Source organism: Motacilla alba, chromosome Z, assembly GCF_015832195.1.
Source record: "Motacilla alba alba isolate MOTALB_02 chromosome Z, Motacilla_alba_V1.0_pri, whole genome shotgun sequence".
NCBI classification, from domain to species: Eukaryota; Metazoa; Chordata; class Aves; order Passeriformes; family Motacillidae; genus Motacilla; species Motacilla alba.
In genome coordinates this window covers 35929762-35953151 of record NC_052046.1, presented here as the reverse complement: position 1 = coordinate 35953151, position 23390 = coordinate 35929762, and the positions used below count along the sequence as shown (strand labels likewise).

The 23390-nt window shown below is 40.9% G+C and overlaps 1 protein-coding gene across 1 annotated transcript in view; it reads left to right on the top strand.

The window, feature by feature from the left end:
- SNX30 (sorting nexin family member 30) overlaps window positions 1-23390 on the top strand; it is a 51154-nt gene that overhangs the window by 17936 nt on the left and 9828 nt on the right. The window contains exons 2-7 of the mRNA XM_038124132.1: window positions 1990-2178; window positions 8393-8503; window positions 12167-12325; window positions 14660-14855; window positions 15471-15670; window positions 21169-21255. Coding sequence (XP_037980060.1) covers window positions 1990-2178; window positions 8393-8503; window positions 12167-12325; window positions 14660-14855; window positions 15471-15670; window positions 21169-21255 — 942 coding nt within the window. The remainder of the gene's footprint in view (window positions 1-1989; window positions 2179-8392; window positions 8504-12166; window positions 12326-14659; window positions 14856-15470; window positions 15671-21168; window positions 21256-23390) is intronic.

Here is a 23390-nt window from a genome sequence, read left to right as displayed (position 1 = left end):
CTGTTATACGTGTTCCTCCTGTGCTGAGTCTGAGCCAGATGCTGGTGTAGTTTGAAGTGTCTACCTCATGTCTGAGCTGGCAAGCTCTGCCTTGTTCCTCCTGCCCTTTTGAGAGCATTTGAGTGCCTGCCTTCCTGTCTTGCTTACCTGCCAGTTAAATCTGAACCATCTATTTGTTGGCAGCCGCTTCTGTGCATTAGCTGAGGGAACGTATCTAACCTCAGTTAGCAGACAATAGTTTAGATTATCTTGTCACTCTGGGACATGAAACAGAAAGACACGGACACTGGATTTTCCAAGGCAAAAAAGAGAACTTTTAATTTCTGACTCCAACATTTATAGATTTCCAAATGTGACAGTGGATTGGAGGGTGACAGGGCCACCTCTCCAATGACACTGGACAAACGAACAGTCCATCAAATTTCTCCTCCTCCATAAAAGAATGCAAAACAATAAGTTATTTACATGAAGTGTGTGAGAAAGTTCGTTACAAGAATGTAAACATCAGAAGGCTTAGAAAAACTTAAAAAAAACAGGGTGACATTATCCCTTTCCCAAAATGTCTTGGCTAAACAATTATTTTCTCTACTTCGTAAGGCAGCCCTCAAGGTGAAGAGTGATGCTGCAACGGTTCTGCAGTACTGCAACGGACAGATGGCTCTTTATGAAGTCCCAGTACTCCCATGATGGGTTTGTGACAATGACTGGTAGAAATTTAGCTGTGTTTTTAGCCATTATCAAAAGCTGACCTTTGTAAGTAACTTTACCTCAAAACTCTTGCCTGTGATTCTGTACCTTTGGCTAAAGGAGCATTGATGAACAGAGAGGGTCTCATCGACATGTGATTGCTTTGCTAAGATGGTATGTTTTGTCTAGCCACTTAGAGTTGTGTGAAGTTGGGTCTAGGAAGTGATTGTGTAACTAAAACACTTGTAGTTAATGTACATAGTTGTAGTGATGGTTTTCTGTTTAGCAGCAAGGGAAATCATCTGTGGATAAATCTATTCCTGTGCTACCATTAACAAGATGCAAACAAAAAGCCCTTCTGTCTTCTCTGAAAAGAAGAGCCATTGATCCTAAGGACTTTCTGTGTACAACTTGTCACTCACTGTCAGCTCCCTCTGCTGCAAAGCCAGAGCAAAGAATGGGTTAAGTTGCTGTGATATTTATGAAAGTGCAATAACTAGTGTTACAGAGTATTTGGTTTGTATTGAAGTGTGAGATTTGAAGATATGTGGATGTACCAAGTTAGCTATAAAGTTGTTTTACTGTGTTTTTCTTCCTAAAATAGCAACTTGCTGGATTTTTTGGCCTCTGTCTTCTCTAGGCGCTGGATGACACTCTTAGGCTTGGGAGGATGGGAATGAGGACCTCTCCAAGGAAAAAGTAGTGTTTTCATTTGCTTTAGGATTCCAACAGGGACGTGTGCCTAGACACTTGTGCAGGAGAGTATGATCTGTGACTGTTCTGTAGTGTAGTGATGGCAATTCAGACTCTGGCTGCTGTCAACATGTGTGGAAGTTAATGGACTGGATGGGAGGCCTCTGATGAAAGTTTTGCTCCTTCCTCCACCACAGGAGTCTCCAGAGGTGAAATCTTATTGCCTTCCAGACAACTTAACTGTTGCCATTTCACTTGAAACCTGTCTATAAGTAGGTCTCTTGATTTGCCTAGCTGTTTTGTTTTCAGTCTAGGTTGGCTCAGTCTCACCAGGAAGTGTTGATTCAGCAATGCTGAATTGAAAGCAGGTTGTGCTGTACTTAGGGAAGGTATAGTGGTAATGTGCTTTATCCTCAGCTTAATGCTTGAAGACTTTAGTGTGTTGCCCAGGTGTCCTGGAGAAGGGTGATCCTTGGAGATGCTGAAACAAACAACCCTTGTAATATATCAGAGAAGCTTGTCTGTGGGGTCTTTGAAAATACTATGCTTTACCTTGAATTTGTTAAGCTCATTAAAAACTTCCTTTTATTTTTTCCCTCTCCAATACAGGATCTCAGCTTGCCTAATGGCACACCCGTGGACACTTCTAGCCCGGCCTCCTCCTCATCTCTCCTCAACAGACTGCAGCTGGATGATGACTTGGATGTGGAAACTAGAGACCTCTTTGTTACTGTTGATGATCCCAAAAAACATGTGTGCACAATGGAGACATATATTACATACAGGGTTACGACAAAGGTACAAAGCAATATTCTATTTCCTAGTACTTCCTTCTTTGTGGAAAACTTTAGGGCATGCTGGATATTCACATCTTGCACTGTTTTCCTATCTTAAGGACAAGAACTTAGTGTCTTTGTTACCTTGTGAATGTGTTGAAGATGTGACTTTTCTTAGCAGAACTATTACTTCAGTGTCTGAAATTGTGGAAAAAGCTTTTAACATGTCAACTTAGGTTTATTTTGTTTTTGTCTCTGATTCCTAAATAGAAATGTTTGTAAGCTTGCAAGGTCAGTTTCTTTCATTAACTTCAGTTTGTTCATTTAAGTAATCTAACACTCACTTGGTTTGAGTTCCCCTAAGGGGAATTTGCCTTGTTAGTGGTTCACTGTTAATCATCTCACTTTTTGTGTCTCTTCTTTTCTGAAATGCTTTAAGCTTGTTGCTGGAAATGTTTTCTACATTTCCTCTATTATCCTCTAAAATCATAGTCTTGATCCTCAGCTGTAAACTAGCTTTCATGCAATTGCTGGTTCAGATAGCTCTACAGCTGATAATAAAATGAAGTAGCCTAAGAATGCTGCTGCCAACCAAAAGTGGCTGGAGATTTTTTCAGCATCTGTTGCAGTTCAGTCATGAATGTAATCTCTATGTATATTTATATGAAAAGTGATCTGAAAAGTGCACCACATGAGCTCCTAGGTGATGTTGACATGTGCTTTGGGCACATGTAGTTACCTAAGGCAAAAGGTGCTCACTAACTTTACTAGTAATATACTTGATATATTTGTCCAGAAAGATTAACATTCCTCCAGGCCACTTAGATGGCAGTATGTACCGGAGCTAATATTTTCTGTGGCGATAAGGAACCTTTACAGGCCACAAGATAATATTTTTCCAAATGTCCACTTCAAAGTTTCGCATTCAGACTGCACAGGAGAAGACGGAGTTGCTCTAAAATAGTAATGATCCCTTCCTGCACATTTAACATAGTTCTGTCATTCATTTTTACTCTAACAGTCTTAGTCTTGCAGGAAACACTGTATCTTTTTTTATTTGGAGTAGCTTAGCCTTCAGCTATTACTTGATCAGAAGGAATAGGAACCACAAAATAAAATGCATCATTCCACAGAGAAATGGCTAAAATTGGCTGATGTTGTTTCTCTCTTAAATTAAGATTAAAATTATTCTGTCAATATAAAATATTTCTGTATAGTGGCACCCTAATAATGTTCCTGTGCTTGGAAATCCTAATGTTCAAGGGTTCCTTTTCTTTTTAAAGCAGAACTCTGAAACATGGCCAAGGTCTTTACCATCAGAAGTATTTCCAAACAGTGTCTCTTTTCTTATTTAAAAAAATAATTCTATACTTCTGATTTTGATGTCTACCTGTCTGTTAATATTTGTTTTATTTTGGGCCTCATTGTAGCACATGAGTCTGCTATATCATACCATTGCAATGCAATTATGACACTGAATAAGTTGTTGTTCTGAATCACCATGAAATCCTCATCTCTTTAGTTTTATTATTTGTGGAAACTTCTGGTTAATATCTAGGGTCAGAACCTCCAGGACTATCTATCATTGTTCAAGACTTAACAGTATTAATGGTCTAACCCATTCTCACCCTACAAACAAGGTGTCTTTGATGACAAGCTACTTGCCAATTAGCTGTTGTATCTGCAAGCAGTAATTAAACATGGCAAAAAAGCTGCACAGGAATAATCCATGGAGTGAGATAAGGAGCCTTTGCAACCTTGCAGCCTTGCAGGAAAGTAGTTTGAGGCCTCTGAAGGATCTCTCTGGTGACTCTGAATGAGGAGGCAGGGATGGCTGGGTTTTTTTTCTTCCTACTGGAGAATGCTTCTGGAACCTCAAAGGTTTGGATAAACATAGGTTATAGAATGAGTTATTCTGAAGACTGAAAAGCAGCATCACCAGGGGAAGAGGGGAGTTGTTAATGCTATAATGTGTGGTTGTGAGAGGATACCACTGTAGGGAGGAGTGTAGACTGATCACAGTCTCATTTGTGTTGTGTGGGGGTTTTTTTCCCTCTTTTTTTTTACAGGTCCTTCATTCTGACAGGAAAAAAAAAAGTTGCATTATGCCCCAGGCTTTTCATCTTCTCATACGTTTGTCACCAGGTGATGGTGACTGAGGTAGGGTCAAAACATTGGCTTGCAAAGGAAGACTTGAGAGTTTACTCGATCCTGCTTGTGTACCTGTTTTCACAAATCCTTAGTAAGAGCCAGGTAGCATTCCCTAGCCCATCTTGTGGATGAACACATTTAAAGAATGTAATGGTAATCCTCTAGCTAAGAAGACAGTGATTCACGACTGACTCCCTTGAATCTCTCATACCCTGTGTTCATCTTGCTAATGCAGGTACTAATGCAAATTAGTAAGCAGTTTCCTTACACAGGGGGGCTAGTGAAACTATAAAGGTGGGTGGAAGTTGTGATGGAACTTAATGGGTCTTGACTGGGATGATTGAAGTGTCCTTGTGTCCTTCAGATAGATGGATGTGCATTTTAGGGAGATTTTACCGAGCCGAGTTCTTTTTTAGGAAGAAAGGGGAAAGTAAAGCTTGACCATATGTTATGTAGTCATCTGTCCTGTGAAAACATAAATAAGTGTACTTTTAACTTCACTTTCATTGTACTTTCTAGGATGGCAAGGCCTTCTGTGCCTTTTCCCATGGAAAAATGCCATGACTGAGTGCCATTCCTCAGTCATGCAGTTGCTCTGCAGGCTTGAAGGGAGAGTCTTTCAAACCAGTCAGTACTAGCCACTGGACCAAGTGGAGGTCTTGTTTTCACTTTCTGTCCTTCTCCTCATGCTTTCATGAGATTACTTGAACACATAGAATGGCTTCGTTCCCTAGAGAGGAGCAGGTAAAAGGGATATGAAGTCTTTCAAACAGGCTAAACTGTTTGAGGCAAAAATAAATACTGGAGTGCTAAGAACACCAGCCTTCTTCCCTTCCCGCTCTCTGTCATTCTCCTCTTTTCCAAGTTCAAGATTTTGCCACTAACTGAAATAGTAACATGGAGGGGAATCTGCAATCAAGTCTGGTGAGTTAGAGAGTAGAACTAGGGTACAAAAATATTTTCGTATAGTCATCACAGGCTAGCTTCAGGTTTGGCTGCTAACGCCTTCCAGGGAAGACAAGAATCTTATGCAAGACCGAGACTTGGTGATTGCATTAATACTGCCTCTAGTCAAAACCATTCCAGCAATTGAGGTAAAAGTGTCTGTAACTCTGCTTTCCAGAAAGTAAAACTGAGCCCAGAGTGTTGCAGTGCTGACTGTGCTTGAATTTTCAATAAGTTACTGGAAACGTCTTGCCCATTATTTTTTGTGAAGTTGAGATCTGCCATGTAAGTTTCTCAGGTTCCTTTGGAAGAGACATGTGTCATTGCAAGATGAGATTTATAAATCTTGCTGAGAAAGCAGGAGGAATTTAACTGTGTTGAAAACATAGATGTTTTACTTGTTGTCTGTTATGGAAATTTCCCTGCTCAACCATCTAGGATCCACTCTGGCAGTCACCCTTGCACCACCTGAGCTGGACCCAAGGCCCCTTCCCAGCTATGCTCCCTCACTCACACAGTCACACTGGGTTTCCATCCCTAGGTTTCCTGTAGCAGTCTCAGGCGTCCCACCCATTAAAATAATTTCATCGCAGTGCAATAACAAACTAACAGCTCAGGCTGGCATCTCTGAGGAGGGACCCAGAACAAAGGAAGCCCTGGGCTTTTATCCCCTCACCAGTCTAAGCCTGGGAAGGTCTGGGATCATCGGCTCCTGCCGTGTCCCAGTGTCCGGTCCCTGGCTGGGCCAAGGGCCCAGGGTCAGCTCTTCAAGGCCTCTTTGCCTGGGCTCCCCCAGCCTGAGCTCAACCTGCAGCTCCCACTGCAGCTGCACCCCGAGATACCTCAGTGACCATGTTCCTCAGTGCTGCTTCGACAGTGGCAAGATCCTCCTTCCTCTTATGTGCAGTCTGGAATAACTTGTGCTAAACTAATGAAGAGTTTGATCAGAGATCCATATTCTTTCAGCATTAGCAAGGTTTCATTAAAACCTTGAAGGGCCTTTATGTTCTGCCCAAATAGTCTTTGAAAAGTTTATTTGCTGTCTATATCTGATAACCTTTACAGTAAACACTGAAATGGTGCTGCTGTATTTTTGTCTCAGTGGAAAAAAGTGATATATGGAAAACTTTGCACTTCTGCTTGTGAAATAATGGCAACAAGAGCAGTTTGCTAGAGGTGAGCTATAGCTAGTGTATGGATTCTGTACTGAGACTTAACCCTGCTTTCCAGCTTCTAGACAGTCCTATATGATTTTCCTTAACTATTAGTAGAATAGTGGTTAATGAGCTTCTCAGTGCTAACAGATGGGAGACTTTACCTTCATTCTCATGCTGCAGAATATGACTCTGTAGTGTGTAACCATTCTGATTACTCTCATTCACTCACTATGTGATCTCTTAAAATGCTGTTGGGAAGTCACAGCCAGTTCACAGAAGCTCTCCCTTCTACTGAGTTATTACTGCCTGAGTTATTACTTTTTTTCTTTTTATTTCTAGAATAAAGCCATTCATTCTGTTACTCAAAACAAGTGGAAATGATTCAAATAAGTCTCAGAAGTCACATTTATAGTGTGGCACTCTTGGATGTTAAATAATCTGGTGTTACTCTGAGAAGTGCATAGCTGAGTAAAGCACAAGATCTACAGTGGATATTAGGGTCTTGGTAGTCCCTCATCTACAAACACAGCTGCTCCACTTCATGAGGATTCTTTATGTTAGTCCATGAACTAACCTCTATATTGCATACCATGCCTAGCAGGTCTAAGAAGGGAGGAGCTGCTTCTGATTTCTTTTTCTGTCTGTCTGTGCCTTCCTTTACTAGAAGCCAAACCATTTCATAGGTAATAACACATCAGCTTGCTGCTTACAGTATCCTAGACCTACTGTGCTGTTGATACCATGTTAAGGCTCCTGACTTCACCCTGGAAAGAGATTTCATAAGTAGAACTTTTACAGGATCCCCAGTGGTGGCTGGTGGGAGTAAAATACAGCAGTTGAAGCATTAGAGTCATCCAGAGAGCAAGTGAAGAGGTGGATTGCATTTAAAGGCTGCTACTGGCTGGGACTAGCAAAGCAACCAGGTGCTGGACTCGACGCCAGTTCAAGGCTGGGGTTGCCAGTGTATTCCCCAGAATGCTCTGGGTTTGATGCCTGGCTGCAGGCATGTAGTGTGCTGGCACTGCAAGCCATTCATTGCAAGGTGGACGTAATGCTGCAAGTAGCTTAAGTATAGCTGCCTGTGCTTCTCAGAGGGACATAACTACAAGGGCCATCTACCTTCGAATCAGGGCTGCTGCAATGCCAGGCTCTTCAGTAGGCACTCCTAGTTGGTACACAGTTTCAGGAGTGCTTTTAGGCAGTTGCAGTACTTGCTGTGCAAGCAGTGCCATACAGTCAACCTTCCAGGTTATGGACTCTTCAAAGACTGGATAAAAGACTTGCCAGCAGTTTATCTGCATACTTTTTTTTTTCCCCTCAAACTTGTAATGACCTTGCCCTAAAGAAGGAAAATTTAAAATATTTAATTTAATGTGCTAATATATCTAATCAGGCATACACATAAGCAGACTTGTTTCTTCATCTTGGGAGCCAACAAAAATAGTCTGTCAAACCTTGCAGTGGCTTATGTTTTCATCTTTTGACCTTGGAGTGTGATAAGTCCATCAACATTAGAATACAGGACAGTGGTGAAACACTTTTTCACCTGTGGATAGTGCATGTCCTAGAATAAACAAGTCAGTAAACACCTTTACTTTTAATTCTTGATGGTTAAAATAGTCTTGTCCTCACAATGAATATCTCATACAGTCTTTGCAATCTTGTAACTGCCAAGAGAATTATGTGGTGCCCAGTGCTTCTGCTCTACAGATTTCTACCGTGATGAGAGCAGAACATGTAGTGAACTACAAATAGATCTTAACACATCAGCTCTAAGCAATCATTTTTCATATTGCTGCTTTTCCACAGCTTGAAAGACCAGAGGATCTTTCTGTCATGCTGGCTGCAAAATTTTGGGGATTAACACCCCCCTGCAAGGCTTGTCTGGCTTCACCCTTGCCAGGGATGGCTGTACTGCATTTGCTGCTAAGCTCTGAAGTGAGAGGCGTTGCTGCACACTAAGTATATCCTGTTCTTTTCCAGACCACACGAGCAGAGTTTGATTTGCCAGAGTATTCTGTCCGTCGGCGGTACCAAGACTTCGACTGGTTGAGAAACAAGCTGGAAGAGTCTCAGCCAACGCATCTTATTCCCGTAGGTAGTAAGCAAGAATCTACTGTTAAGGACAGTTGTACATCTGTCTTCCAAGGGTAATATTTGGATGCAGTGTGTATAGGTTTAAAAACCTAGTACTTAATTCTCTTTAGCTTCCCGTTCCTGACTAGTTAGGAAGCGTAGACTTTTCTTGAGTGGCACACCTGAGAGGTAAGCTTTGTCAACCTCCTGCAGGGCAATACATGTGCTGACTACAGTAGCTGTGACATAAATAGAATACATTTCATCTGTTTGCTCAATTATTGCATCTGCATTTCAAAGCATCTGGGGATTATGAAAAGCCACAAGTACTTCAGGTTCTAGTCTCGGTTTTCAAGATGGCCTTTTCAGCTGGTTTTACAGAGTAATTTAAAACGGCTTGTCCTAACACTTAATAGCACTGACATGTAATAGCATAGACTTGGAAGTCTCAGCCTCTAGTTCGGTAGCTATTGTATGCCTTCAGTAGGTAGAAGTTTACCTAGTAAGATTAGCTAAACTACTGCTCCCATTGTTGCTGAAACTGGTGGTCTGACCACTTTATTTGATGTGAGGAGATTTGTACTACCTTATATATTTTTTGTGTGAATAGGTAGGAAACCTGTGAGATCACTGCCTTCAGTCCTTTTGAACAAAGACATTTAAAAAGCCCTGCAGGAATTGAATCGGCAGGAAACAGCAACACTACTAGCATACTTTAGCTTGCCTGTCTGGGGTGGGTGATGGGGTGGAAGTTTCTCTGCCCTCCCTCCCTCAGCAAGGAGTAGGCTGTGTGAGTAGTATTGTTAGGTTGCTCTATGCTTGAGCACTGTTTAAGTCCTTGCTTATGCTGGGACTTGCCTCAAGTGGAATAATAGCTGAGTGTTTCAGAGATAAGAAGTACTTCACAAAATCATGTGACACCACTAACTGGCAGCAAATATGTTTAGTGAACAGTAGTGAAAAGAAAGACAGTGAGCTTGAGAGCATAAGGTGGAAGCATGTGTAATGTGTTAAGTGCCCATACTGTTTTCTCACGCCCCATTCTCTGAACAGCTGGAACAATCATTATTCCATTTCTGCAGATTCTTGGGTATACTAACAGGCAGCCAGTTCTGCCTGAAGCCTGCAAGGCTGCAAATAATAGTCAAGTAGCAGAAGGTGAGTTACAGCAGGGGAATCAAGCTGCTTTGCTCCTACCAGGAATTTGTTGCATACAGAACAGCAAACTTAGCGTGAATAGCTGTAACACTGAGCATAGAACTGGCTGCAGAACAAGCCAGTATCTTAGGTGCATTTCTTCTAGAAAATCTGGAGATAAAAAGATGTCCTGTTAATAAAGGAGATAAAGGATTTTATCTGTTTATGCACAAGTTAGCAATCACAGAATTCCCTATTAATTTCCTTCATGCAGGGTGTGGTAGGGAGAGTGCTGAATGCTTTATGTATTTATTATCTAGAAATAGATGAGATATAGAAGCTAAAGGCAGTTTGAGATGCACTGGCTCAAGTGTTTTCTGAAAAGATGTTTCAAGACAATCTAAAACTATCTGCATTTGTAATTAGAGATACCAGAATCCCCGAAAGCCTTCTGTTTTAACTAATTATCAAAAGGGAGTTGTCTTCCTAATCTCAGTATAGGGATTCTGCCTAATATCTTCCTGTAGCAAATGATATATCTTATCAGTGCAGTGTGTCATGACAGCCCACACTTGGGAGCCAAAACTAAGCTCAGTATGAATTCCTCTTCATCTCTTCAGTTACTGATAGTTACGTGTTTTTAAAAGATCTGAGACATTCTAATATTTTCTTGCAAAAAACAGTAAAACTGATCTCAATTCTGTCTCTAGACTACAAAGATAAACCTAAGTTTCTTGTCCTGGGATGGTCATGTTTGGATACTGGAAGCCATTTTTGATGGGAATGAACTCTGCTCATATGTCTCAGTTGGGAAAAATAAATTAAGATGGAGGATGGAAGACTATGAGATAGATAATTAACACACAGTTAAAGCAAGATATCAGTTCCTAGCTCTGTGTTTTGATTACCTGAGGTGGACCTCCAGAGGCCTAAAATGGAAAGGAATGTACCTACTGCTGTAGTTGAAACCAGTTTAAATTGCAGAAGTCTCTGTAATAGAGGTGCATTCTTCAAATGCTCAAACTTTAGTGATTACTTAGTGCCAGCTTGCATGTGTTTGGTTGAACTATGGTTCTTTAGACTAGTCTTCCTTTCCCTCTTTTTTTTTTTCTTTAAACTTTTTTCTTTTCTTCCTGCATATGGTGCTGAAGTAGTGACTTCCTAGAGTCCCAGCTAAAGTTTACAAAGCAAAGGAAGAGAGTTTCTTCCTCCCTGAAGACTAATGCATAAGGCATTATACTTCTGAAGAAGTCTAATGATAGTGTACCTTATGCAGGTTTAACTAGAAAGACTGACTGATTTGAATGCTAAACATAATCAGGCAAGTCTTAAGAACCAAATACAGTGGTCAAAATGTAGTTCTGTTGCAGCTAAGTTATGCTGGCTGTGCTTTTCTAGGAGATACAGTCTTCATGTACAACCCACATCAGCTCGGGTATGGTGGGAAAGCAATATTTATAGGTTTTTTTCTTTAACTATTTTTGACACGGATTTTAGATGACAAACTCTATGCAGAGAAAAATCCTGATTCCTGAATTGAGTGAAAATGGCTGTCATTGCTAGCCTAATTGTGAGCGGATTGTCTGGATGGACTGGTTCACAAGAATGAAATACAAAGCACTATTTTAAAACTGATATTAATCTCAAAGTCCATGCTGTCTGGGCAGAACAAAAGCAGATGTAGTGATAGAGCTGAAATTAACCATGCATCAGCTTAAAAAGCTATCTTCCATCCACAGTGGTACTTTGTAGTCTGTAATCCAAGTGTAACCAGGGGGACTGTATAACTAGCAAGTCTGGAGATAGGCTGGGCTTACATGTCAAACTGAACTGCAGAGATGAACTGATGGACTCGAAATAGTAAAATATAAAAGTGAATGTGTCATCAGGCCTTTGTCACTTACAGAGACATACTCAGGAAAGTCAGCTGTGATAGATGACCAGGTGTGCTCACACTTCAGAAAAGATCCAGCCATTTGCTGTGTCAAGCCTGATTTGTTTTTGCTCAGTGTTCTCACTAAGGCTATCAGCCTTTTACACGGGGGCCCGGTTCAAAAGCTCTAAATTGTTCACAGAGGGTGTGTGGGGAGTAAGTAGAATTGTTTGTCCAATTATCTGAGTTTCCTGAGACTGGGCAGGCTTGCTTCAGCACTGGGTGGTGGGCGGGGGTGGGGGGACTGTGTGTGCTTCTGTTATAAATAGCATGCAGCTCTTCTGGCATCTCTTCAGAGCTGGATCTTGAACATGGGTAGCAGTAAGGAGAACAATCTAAGCTATGCTACAAGTATTTAGTGTAAGTACTGTTTGACTTCCCTGGTGTGACTCTCAGCTGAAGCCACTCAGTAGAATGGCTACCTTTAAGCCAGACCAATTTAAGGATAATTTTGAGCACAGCTTGCATCCCATCTGATGCATGGTTCCTGTTCACAAACACAATGTTTGAGTTCCTGTTAAGACTGGAATTTGATTGCTTTGTTTGTTTCCAAATAACAGAAGCAAGTTTTTGGTCTTTTGAATCTTGTGCTATTTGCTTATCTCTGACAGCCTCTTCCTGAAAAATTTGTGGTGAAGGGTGTTGTTGATCGCTTTTCGGAAGAGTTCGTGGAGACAAGGAGGAAAGCATTAGACAAGTTCTTGAAGAGAATAACTGATCACCCAGTGCTGTCTTTTAATGAGCACTTCAATGTCTTTCTCACAGCTAAGGTAAGCCAGTAACTTTCAAATACAGTTGTTGACCTTTGCAGTCCTTTCTGAAATGAGGGTAAAAAGGCATTAACAAAATTACATGTGCAGAGCTTCCGCTTCCTCCAGAGGGCTGTTGGGCACTCTATTGTGACAGACCCCTGTGTATCACAACAGTCTGGGTTCCCTGTGCTTGAATGGAAGAGGAATCCTCTCTGCAGATTGATAAATTGAATTCTCCAGACCTGCTTGTTTTGTAGCATATACTCCTGTTATGCAAGAGAGAATAAAAATTCAGAAAACTGTAAACTTTAAAATCCTGTTTTGGTGAGGAGGGAAGGGGGACAGGAAGAAAAGTCTTCCTTGCACATAAGCTTGTGACTTTCTTAAATTTTTATCTTATCTGTTCTTTTTATACTGCTTGCACTTGCTGCCCTCAAAACTAAGCATGGAGTCCTCATTCTTACTTGTTCTCAGCCAACAATTTCATGCTTCTCTTCTGCATGACTCATGCAGGAATAGTGCAATTTTCTTTGGCTTTCTTTAGAAGTGCATTTCAAATAAGACTTGGAGGACTTGCAGCTATGCTTGGGTTTTACCAGATAGGTGAGAAGTGCTGTAAAAGTATGCCTTTCCAAAGTCACATTACTCTAGCACACTTAAATGTGATGTTTAAGCTCACTTCAGTTTCATGCTTTTCTTGCTGTTAATAATCAATTTCCATTGTTTTTATTTCCTCTCCATGGTGAAATTAACCACTGAAACAAGCCAGAAATGCAGAATTTGTTTAGCATGTTAAATGTCATCTCTGTTCCTCTTTTGATCTGTCTGAGCATGATGCAGCTTTCTTAGGTGCTTTATTTGTCTTCTTCTATCCCTGTGAAAGGAATGTCAAGGGCTTCATCCTCTGCTTTAGGATGAGCTTGCCTTGAGATTACAGAGCATCCTGGGTGGCAAGGAGAACGGACACCTGTTCTGCTGACTGTCTCTAATGTTTGAGCCTGGTCTAGTGGAGCAGTGAGGTGTCAGTTCAGTGTGCTAGGACTTCAGAATTTAGTTACTACAGGAAGTTGTACGATCACCTCCTGGTTGGAGAGATCAGTGTTTCTTTGTGTTCCCTGTTTGGACCTGTAGCATACCAGAATGCTTGACAGAGTGAGTGAATAATTTTGAGTTCAAGGATTTTTTCTGATGCCTGCTTGCAGCTCATACTGAGGACATGTGGAAATAAAAAATCAAATTGCATTTAAATGCAAACATAATTGAAAATTACAGTAGCTGCTAAGATGTCAGATTTTCCTAATCAGGCTTACATTTGACTTATGTTAAGTACTGGGAAGGAATACCGTAGTGCAGGTTTTGAAGATGGCTGTTGTTTATTTGTTTGTTGGGGCATTTTTTAAGAACACTTAAGCTTTTAGTTCTTGTCTGCAATAATGTGTCTGAATTCTTGATGTTTACAGCCTACTTGGTTTGAACACGTCTCTTCCTCAGGCGCTGTAGGATAACCGAACTACAGCTCCTGAGCCTGTTTTGAGATGGTGAATACTGACCTCTGCTGGAAGAAGTAAAATGAAACATTGTCAGCGTTTTGACTTACTAAAACCATATTTTTCTGGTGTACTGTTAAGGTGAAATCCTATGAAAATTGTAGACAAGCAGTCTTGCTAGCATAGATAATCTGAAAGTTGGTTTATGCAAATGTGTAAAAGAGTGTGAAGGAGGTGTACACTTTCTGTGCAGCAACATGGATGCATCTGACCCAGCCTGAGCTACAGTCTCTCTTGCAGAGAAGCTTTGCTGGTCTCCTCACGCTGCATTTTTTCTGTATGCAGTCTTCACCTGCCTCCTGTTTGACCACAGAACTGGAGTGAGGAGGCTGCTTACCAAATAGGCGTGCAATGTGTAGCTCTGTAGTAGGTCAGTAGAGCCAGCTGGTGCATCTATTTAATACTGATATTGTACTGGTATTGACTTAGAAGTATGTGTAGATGAATGATGTGAACTGTTTTGGTGGAACCAGAGCTGTTAATAAGCCTGCTTCCCTGGTGAGAGTACAGGAAAATGGGAAAGTATGTCTACATGCGAAGTTGGACTACGTATTTATTTCTAATGTACTTCATACTATTCTTCTGGATAATTTACCTCCATGGAGCCTTGAAGCTGTGCTCAGCTGTGCAGCTTGTGGAAAGCCTTTGTTCAAGGCTTTCTGTCACATGTAATCCGTTGCTTTCACAAGATTTGATCTTGACTGGAAAGTATCCTTCACTTTATTAGTATTTAAACATATAAGTGAGTATTCCTAAACATATTCTTTTTTGTTTCATTTTTTTGTTTGTTTGCTTTAATTTCTAGGATCTTAATGCCTACAAAAAGCAAGGAATGGCTTTGTTGTCAAAGATGGGGGAGTCTGTCAAATACGTTACAGGAGGCTACAAATTAAGAAGTCGGCCACTGGAATTTGCAGCCATTGGGGATTATCTGGACACATTCTCTCTAAAGCTTGGTACCATTGATAGAATAGCACAACGAATCATCAAGGAACAGTTGGGTAAGGACACAAGGTGTTCTATCATAATACTTCAGTCTGAATGTTCTGTGTCTTATTCTGGTTGATGGAATGGTCATGACAGTTTGTGTTGATGGTTCTGGCCTGTAACAGGTCACACACAGGGCAAAATCTAGTGCCTTTTCCAGATTTTAGAAAGACCCAAAACCTAACACAGTATCTGATATTAGATTAATTCTCCAAATATTTTTTAAAGTTGAACTTTTTATACCAACCTACTGTCTTACTGGATAATTTTTTGAAAGAGGAGTACAAATGGAATTCCTAGAAGAAGACAAGCTTTACAAGTCTTGTCTTAGTAGAGTTTGGTTTTTCGTATGTTTAAAAAACTGACCTTGGCTACTGCACAGGTGCAAGAGTTCTAGTATTGGAAGTCTGTAGGAATGTTAAGTTCAGAAAGAGACAACTTGAACTTGTCACCTGTGCAGCCACAGAGCTCTATTTAGTCTGTTAAGAAGCTAATGTAACACAAGTCTTGACTCCCTGTGGGGATTAATGTTATTCAAAATTGGTGCATAATTTCACCTATTTTGTGTTTGCTCATCTTTGTGCTTTGCTCCTACTCTGTTAATCTGTTTTTTAATCTGCCTCTTGTAGAATACTTGGTGGAACTACGAGAATATGGACCTGTTTATTCAACCTGGGGAGGGCTGGAGGTTGAGCTGTCAGAGCCACTGGAAGGAGTGTCTGCCTGTATTGGGAATTGCTGCACAGCTCTTGAAGAACTCAGTGAGGACATGACAGAAGACTTCCTGCCTGTGCTTAGGGAATATATATTGTATGCTGAGTCCATGAAGGTAAAGAGAGCCCTGTGGCAGAAATCACTGTCATGTTTGCCTGGAACTAGTGAGTTCATTCTTTTTGAAGAGTGAGAAATGGTGGTTGTGGGAAAAGTGGGGAAGTAAATAATATATTAAGTAGGAGGATATTGTCATAGTCAAAACAAAGCTAGGTATGTTTAATAGCAGGGTACTGCATGAACAGCATTATCTGTCTGCTCTGCTCTATAGTCAAGCATTGTAGTCAAGTATTGTAGGGTGTACACAACATGTACACCCTACAATAACCAATAACCAGTGAGTTGCCCCTTCATTGGTTTGGCAGACAGTACTCTATAGGAGACATCTTGTGGCTGCCTAGAATCTTTCTTTGAATTGAAGCCAGTTGTGCTTCAGCTCTTCACTGCAGGGTCCAACAGGAATTACATTATTAGCAGTTCCTATCATTCGTATGTAGCAGAGTTGGGTGCCTTGTTTTAGAAACATGTGTCCAAATGACAAACATTGCTTCTTCTGTCATCTCCATACCCTAGGCATGATATGTCTGTTGTTAAGTTCTGCATACCAAGTAACTGCTTAAAGATGGTATTCTGTGACTCATAATTTTTTAAGAACTTGATGTTTTACTGCTTATGCAGACATAATAAAAGCTACTTTCATGTGGTATTTATTGAAGTTATGGAGCATTGGTAATCATTCACGTCTAATGGGGAAAAGAATTACTGAGTGAACTTCACTAAAAAATGATATCAAGGACTTTAGTTTGTCCATCGGAGCTTTTCCACTTGGAACAACTGTTACAAAGCTGTGATACGCACTCCTTTACAGATCTAGTAGCCCTCTATAAACTTACAGTCTGAACATGGTAGTCCTTCTCTGTCTTAATCTTAATCTCATCCTATGCTTCTCAAACTGAGAATTTAAACACTTTCTTGTAGACGTCTTTCCCAGCTTCAAGAGTTGTACATCTGTGTGGTTAAAGTATTCTTGCAGGTGACTTTGCACTAATTCCCTGGGTATATTCTTTGCTTTTGTCACCATGGATTTGACCCCAGCATGAATGAGTTGTATTTTCTTTATGGGCCTATTAACACTAAAGTATTGCTTGAACAGAATGAGCTGTAGGAAGCCTTGTCTCGGGATGTTTGGACTGTAGGAAGTAGAGGTGGATGGAGCGTGCTTACAAATAAACAGAGTGTGAGGCTAGTGATTAAATACTTTTAACTCAGAACATCTGGCTTTTGATGCTAAAAATGCCTACCAAAGATGGCACCTGAAGGGGCAAGCTGGATTGTGAGAGATGCTCTTCAAAAATATAGAAGGGGAATCTTTTTTAAGCTGAAAGCCAGGGTTTCTGTACCTGAAGAGGTACTTTAGGCAGATAATCACCACTCACCAAGGCAGAACAGCAATACAGACTTGCACCTAGGCTTCCTTTTGGCCTTTTAGAGCCCTTTTAGAATGGCACTGTCTCCCAAGCCAACAGTTACTTTACTGTCTAAAGTACTTGTTCAGCTAAAGAAACCCTTGCTTTTTAGCTTGAACTTTTTAGACTGTTGATTTGACTTACTAGTGCTCTAAAGAATTATGCTGTTTAGTGTCTGGCTTGGACATCTTATTAGCTTTACTCAGTCTGAAAATATGGAAATCAAGAACAAAAACTATTGTTAGCTAAGACAGACGGTTTGCATTTTCCTTTCCTCTCAAATAGCAAAACTGAACTCTCTCAGGTTCTACAAAGTGCACTTTTATTCTGCTAGAAAACATCAGCCTGTTTTGTTTCTGAAGTGAGCAGCTACTGAACTGTCCTTGCAGAATCCGTAATGCTAAGTAAGGAGCACACCCTTGGAGTGCAGGAGACTTTCTGTTGTCCTCTTTACTAGCAGTGCATTCCTCTTCATCAGCTGCTGTGAAGACAACTTGTGAGATGAAAGTCTGTTTCGTTCTTTCAGAGTATATCTTTTGCACAGGGTACTTGGTGGAAGGTAACTCTTCAGGTATTAGGAGTTCAGTGCAACCTTGGTTAGCTTTCTTTGTTGCACACTGTACCCCTGGTGTAGGTATGAGAACATGATGTGTAGAGCAGTCTATAGCTGAATGTCCCTTGAGAAAGAACTGCCAGATTATTATCACTGTTCAGAGATGAAGAGGCCTTGATGTCTTTGGGAGCACTGTTGTACTTAAGGGGAAGAGCCTGAGGGAACTGCACATATGGAGTTAAAGCCCAGTAGTTCTGTTTGAATAGAATATTAACTGTTTTGAGGGAAGCCTGGCCTCTGGATTTATTTGAAAGATTTGCAGAACAGGGCAGAAGCTGGTGTTGTGTCCTTGAGTTAAAATGTGCACTGGAAGTGTCTAGAAGAGACCCTTTCCAAGCTACTTGCCTCGCTCAGCACTGGTTAGGCCACAACTGTGTTCAGTTTTTATCCTTACTGCACACAAAAGGATGTGGATAAGCTGATGAGGCTCTGGAAGAGGACCACAAAGATGGTGAAGGGACTGAGAAGCCTGCTGTATGAGGAAAGGCTGAGAGAGCTGGGCATGTTCAACCTTGAGGAAAAAGGCTTAGGAAAAATCGTACCACCATCTTAACAGTATTTAAGGATTAAGTACAAATATGATTAAAGCTCTCTTTTCACAAGGAGACCCATGGAAAAACAGGGACAATCAGTGCACATTACTCTTGGGGACGTTTTCATTGAACACAAGAGGAGAATTTTCACAATAGGAACAATCATCCTCTGGAATAATGTCTCCAGGGAAGTGGTGGATTCCCCAGCACTGGACATATTTAGGATCCAGCTGGACAGGGTGATGATCCATCTTGTTTAGACTGTGCTTTTGCCAAGAAGGGTAGGATGAGATAATCCTTGAGGTCTCTTCCAGCCTGGTATTCTATGGTTTCTGTTACATGGCAAGGTGATGTCTCAGTTCCTGGTGCAGTGAGGCCCTTGTCAGCAAACATGGTACCACGTTTCCTGATGTACGCTGGTGTTGCCCTGGGAAGCATGTGCGAAGGACAAAATCTCCTATATATATGATTCAGTGCAGATATTAGGATGTTATATGACTTCTGTTTGCTCAACATTGCTAGAAAGGTTTAACATGTGATGTGATCCCCTGGGGTGTTCTTGGACATTACTTTTAATGCATGTTTAAAGCAAACCCCATGCTACTAGGTAACTGTGTCTTTGAGGACATGAAGTAACTAGAGATCCTCTTGTGAAATTTAGTCACAGTAGGAAGCTATGTAGTGTGCAAACAGCATTGAAATTTAAATTCGAGGCTGATGGCAAGCTCCTGAAGCTCTGTGTGGGCCAAGGTGGAACATTACAACTATATACAAAATTGTGAAGGACCTGCTGAAACTAGGCTAACTCTTTCATGCTCGGACACCACTGGTTTAGTTCTGACCTGAAATAACTCAAGTGTGTTGGTTGAGGTTTTTCGGTTTTGAGTTTGGTTTCTTCCAACATTTTTTTTAAAAAAAGAAAACTTTTTTTCTCTCTTAGTGAGGCCTTAACTAGTATTGCATGGTCTGTGGTAATTTTGAGGATACTTGATGCAGAGTTTTTCATAATTGCTGCTAAAGCATCAAGGCATCAATCTAGAAGAGAGGAGATTGTTTGGAGTTGCCAGAGGAAAATATGGGATAAGTGAAAGGGAGGGCAATATATTTTTCATTACATACAGGTCAGCCATTACTGGATACTTAAAACTGTATTCACAAGCTCATTATTAGTGGTCCCCAATAGGTGGACTTGAGCACTTAAGGGGAATTAAGATGCCTGTTCTTTGAATCCAGTTTGCCAATAACTGTTAATCATTGGCTACTCCTGTTACATATTCAGCTTCCCGCACTAACTCCAGGCTTCTAAAGGCAAAATGCAATTGCTGGAGGCAGTTGTTTTTCACAGAAGAAGTTTCAGTTGATTCAGGTTCGAGAGGCAATACAAAGTAGAAATATCTATTAAATCTCTCAGACTTTTGTTGCATTGATAACCTCAATCCCTTTAAGGCCATCCCACATAGTTGCACAGATTCCAAAAAGAGGGGGCAGTGTTGTGGTTTTTCAGCCAAACACAACCACAAACCAGTGGTATGGTTCTGCATTCTTTTTGGAACAAAAGGGAGAATTAAGCTCTTGAAGGTGAATTCTTCAGATTTGCCCTCTTTTTATGGACTAATCTAATAGTAGCTTTGTGGATGGGGTGCCATTCCCATTTATCATGGATTGAACATCTCTACTCTAAAGCAACTGCAATTGGTGATCTTCTCTTGGCTTAAGAAAGACGGGGATGATGACGATTAATAGATGTAGGATTTGTATGTCCTTAGGTGCTCTTGATTAGATCTAGACTGGCTGTTAGAGGAGCTCCTCTTTTAAAAACGTATTTCTGTAGGCAGCAGTGCCCATGCCTGTGTTACTAGCCTTGTCTGGACCTGTTGCAATGATTAGTTACCACTTGGTGTCCTAATGGGACAATTCCTTTTGAAGGGCAGAAGGGAAGACTCAAAACCCAAGTTAGCTGCAAGAGAATTTCAAACTTACAGAGAGTGTTGGCTGACTTCCCTCTGAGCATTTTTAATAATAACTTTGCATCAGAGTAATTAAAACATACTAGTTGTTTCTTTGTGAAACCTGAAGTGGTAAGTTGCCTGCTCTTGCAGACACAAAACTGTTTATTTTTTAGTAAGTCATTCTTAGAAAGACTAATTCCTGTGGTTGTTTTCAAACTGTAAGACTGTAGTATAAACTTAGTGAAGTTCTTTGTGGATATAGTACAAGCTAAGGGTAGCATCTTTGGCTCTCTATTTTGAAAACACTCTGTCAAGAAAATATTTACTTCTTGAGAAGCTCTGTCAGGCAGTCCAGTGCTTTTCATGTAAATTGTCCTTTTCATAATTTTCTTTTTTTTTTCAATGAAACCAACAGCTGACCCCCCCACCAGACTGATATAAAATAAAGTCTTACTTTTGCTCTAACACCAGAATGCGACAGCTTGCTTTAAAGGATGCTGAAGAGTCTTTGCAAGTGAAAAGGGATCTGTAATACCTTCTGTGGTGGTCTTCCTGTCTCTTAGCCAATGCTGTTGTCTGTCTGCTGCTTGAGGATATCAGAAGCTTTACATTAGTCCTTGTCTGCTTTGATGCTTTTGTTTGTATTCTTTTCATGGTAGTAATAGGTCAACTGATGAATTAAATTTACTTGGTCAGGATTATATTAGTGGTTTCATGATTGCTTCTATATTGCATGTGCCTCCAGCTTGTCCAAATGTTGAACTTAATCTGCCCCTGCCAGCTGATGGAGAGCAAGTGCTGTTCATTATTAAAAGCTACTCCCTAAATGCTGTAAAATAGGATGAAGTATATATGGAAGTCTGACTTTGGGCTTACTTGGCACTGAAGATATATCGCTTGAGTTACATATACTTGAGATACATACTTCATCTTCTTGTGGACTGGGGGCAAGATCAAGAGGATCCCTTCACAGCTCTCTTTTCTCTTGCCCACAGAATGTTTTGAAGAAGAGGGACCAAGTTCAAGCGGAGTATGAAGCAAAACTGGAAGCAGTAGCCTTGAAAAGAGAAGACCGTCCAAAGGTAATATTTAAAATTGCTCTACAAAAACAGTTTGCACTTAAACTACTTCCTGAAAAGAATGGAGAAGCAGAACTTGCTTTTTTCCTGGATCTGGGGGCTTCTTTGCAGTATAAACAGTTTCTGGCAGAACAGAAATTTGTTGTTGGCAAGCTGGTGTGAAATAAAGACCTAAGTATAAATATATGTAACTTGCCTAACAAATTCTGAGTTACTGATTGATCTCTCACAGTTCAGAGCAGGATGACTCTGTAATACTTCAACAACAACCAGCAGTCAGTTGGACTGTTCAGTGACAGGTTAACAAAGCAGTGGTAGAACAGTCCCTGGTGACTCAGCAGTATGCCAGCTAGCTGAGTTAAAGCCCTATCCCTGGCACTGTGGAACTGTATGGTTGCAGAACACTGGTTTTGGCTGTGGAAAACCCCTTATTTTGCCCTTTCTGCTAGGGAGCTCTACCTGTGTGATGCTGAACAGAGATGGCACGTGTCACTGGATGACAAGTTTTGGCTGGGCACCATGCAAAAGCAAAGCTGTGAACTGACATGCTTATGCTGCCACCTGCTTCTGCATGAAACAGAGTGCAAGAGCCTTTTCTTAAATCACTGCAGCTCTTACTGATGATGGCAACAGCATTTGTTCCCCTCTTCTGCTTGGAGGTTTTTTGTTTCCCTTATATTTGTGTTAATAATTAATGGATGATTTTCCAGTATTATGACTGTTTTACAATAAGGTTCACTCTACAGTAGGTACACATAATATTTTGAATCTAAGAAGCTGAAGAAGATGCATAGAAATGCTAAAGTGTTTTTCTGATTTTTTGTCTATAATGAGCTACAAATAGTGGTGTACTAGGTGTTTTGTGGTGCTCTTGTATTTGGGTCTACTGCCTGCCCCTCTGCTGTCTGGTGTGGTATACACTCTACTTCCTCAGTGTAGCTTTGTATAAACAGGTGCTAACAGTTGTATCTAGGATGGATTAACTAAATCTAGCATATCCAACGAGCCAGTTCTTAGGCATTTCACTGTACCAGGATCTTGATGCAGTGGAATCGATGAATTTTGCTAATCTTGCACATGTTAAAAGTCCTTTGGATCTCATATCTCAGAGGGATTATTTTGAATAACTTTTGGAATACTTTTTTGAATACTACATTTCTCTCCAGAGTATCAGAATATTTTTTGGCAACTCTTGTACCTTTTTATAACATACATAGTTTGTGTCATTTACAAGATGAAGTTGAACAAACTGTGTAGAGCTCCTTGCATGTTCACAAGATACTATCTCTGGGGTTTTCAGAACCTTTCCAGCCGGAGGATGTGTCATTCATTACCTGTAAGAGCTGATAGCTCAGAGCTGTGCCGAGAAGCATATCTTACATTCAGCAAGGTCTCCTGGCTATGACTTGCTGGAAACTAGAAGCAGGCGGAGGGTTGTGTTGTGGAATGGCATTTGTCTTCCTTGGCGTATTTACTGATTTGGTAGAAATGGTGTAAAAAGATCCCAAATGAAACCTTAAGAGTGCAAAGGCCTTTGTTTAGATATTGAAAAACCAGCCTGTCACTACTTAAAAATCTGTCACTGGAGGGCATTCTGGGCCTCCTGTGCACATACCCAGCCTGGCATCACAGAGCTCACCGGGCCATTAGATTGTTCTGGCAGATCGGCCTAGAACTCAGTGGCCTGTGAATGCAGAAGGCTTGTAGTGCTACTGTGGCTCTCTGCCAGCAGGTACTGCTCAGAATGCTGAAGCTTACACCAAAAGCCACCTCAGTGGCTTACACCGCAGTGTGAATGGTGTTTACCAGTAGCATTGTGGTGTTCGTGCGGAGTCTGCAGCCTTTCACTTCCTAACATGTGCAGTGGTGAAATGCCTCTCACCCATTTCTGACCCATGCTGGAGCTGATTTTGCAGTAATCTGACCAGCACACTGAAGGATGGGTGTGGTTTCGTTTTGGTGAGATGACATTTGCCTCTGATGATCTGTTATTCTGTCTACCTCAAGGCTTTGAAGTGTGGTGATCTGTGGGAACAGTAAATACTTCAAGTAGAAGGTGGGGGGAGAAAACCTTCAAGTAGAAGGTGGGGGGAGAAAAGCCCCTGTAACAGATAACTGTTTTCCAAGAGCTGGGAAGG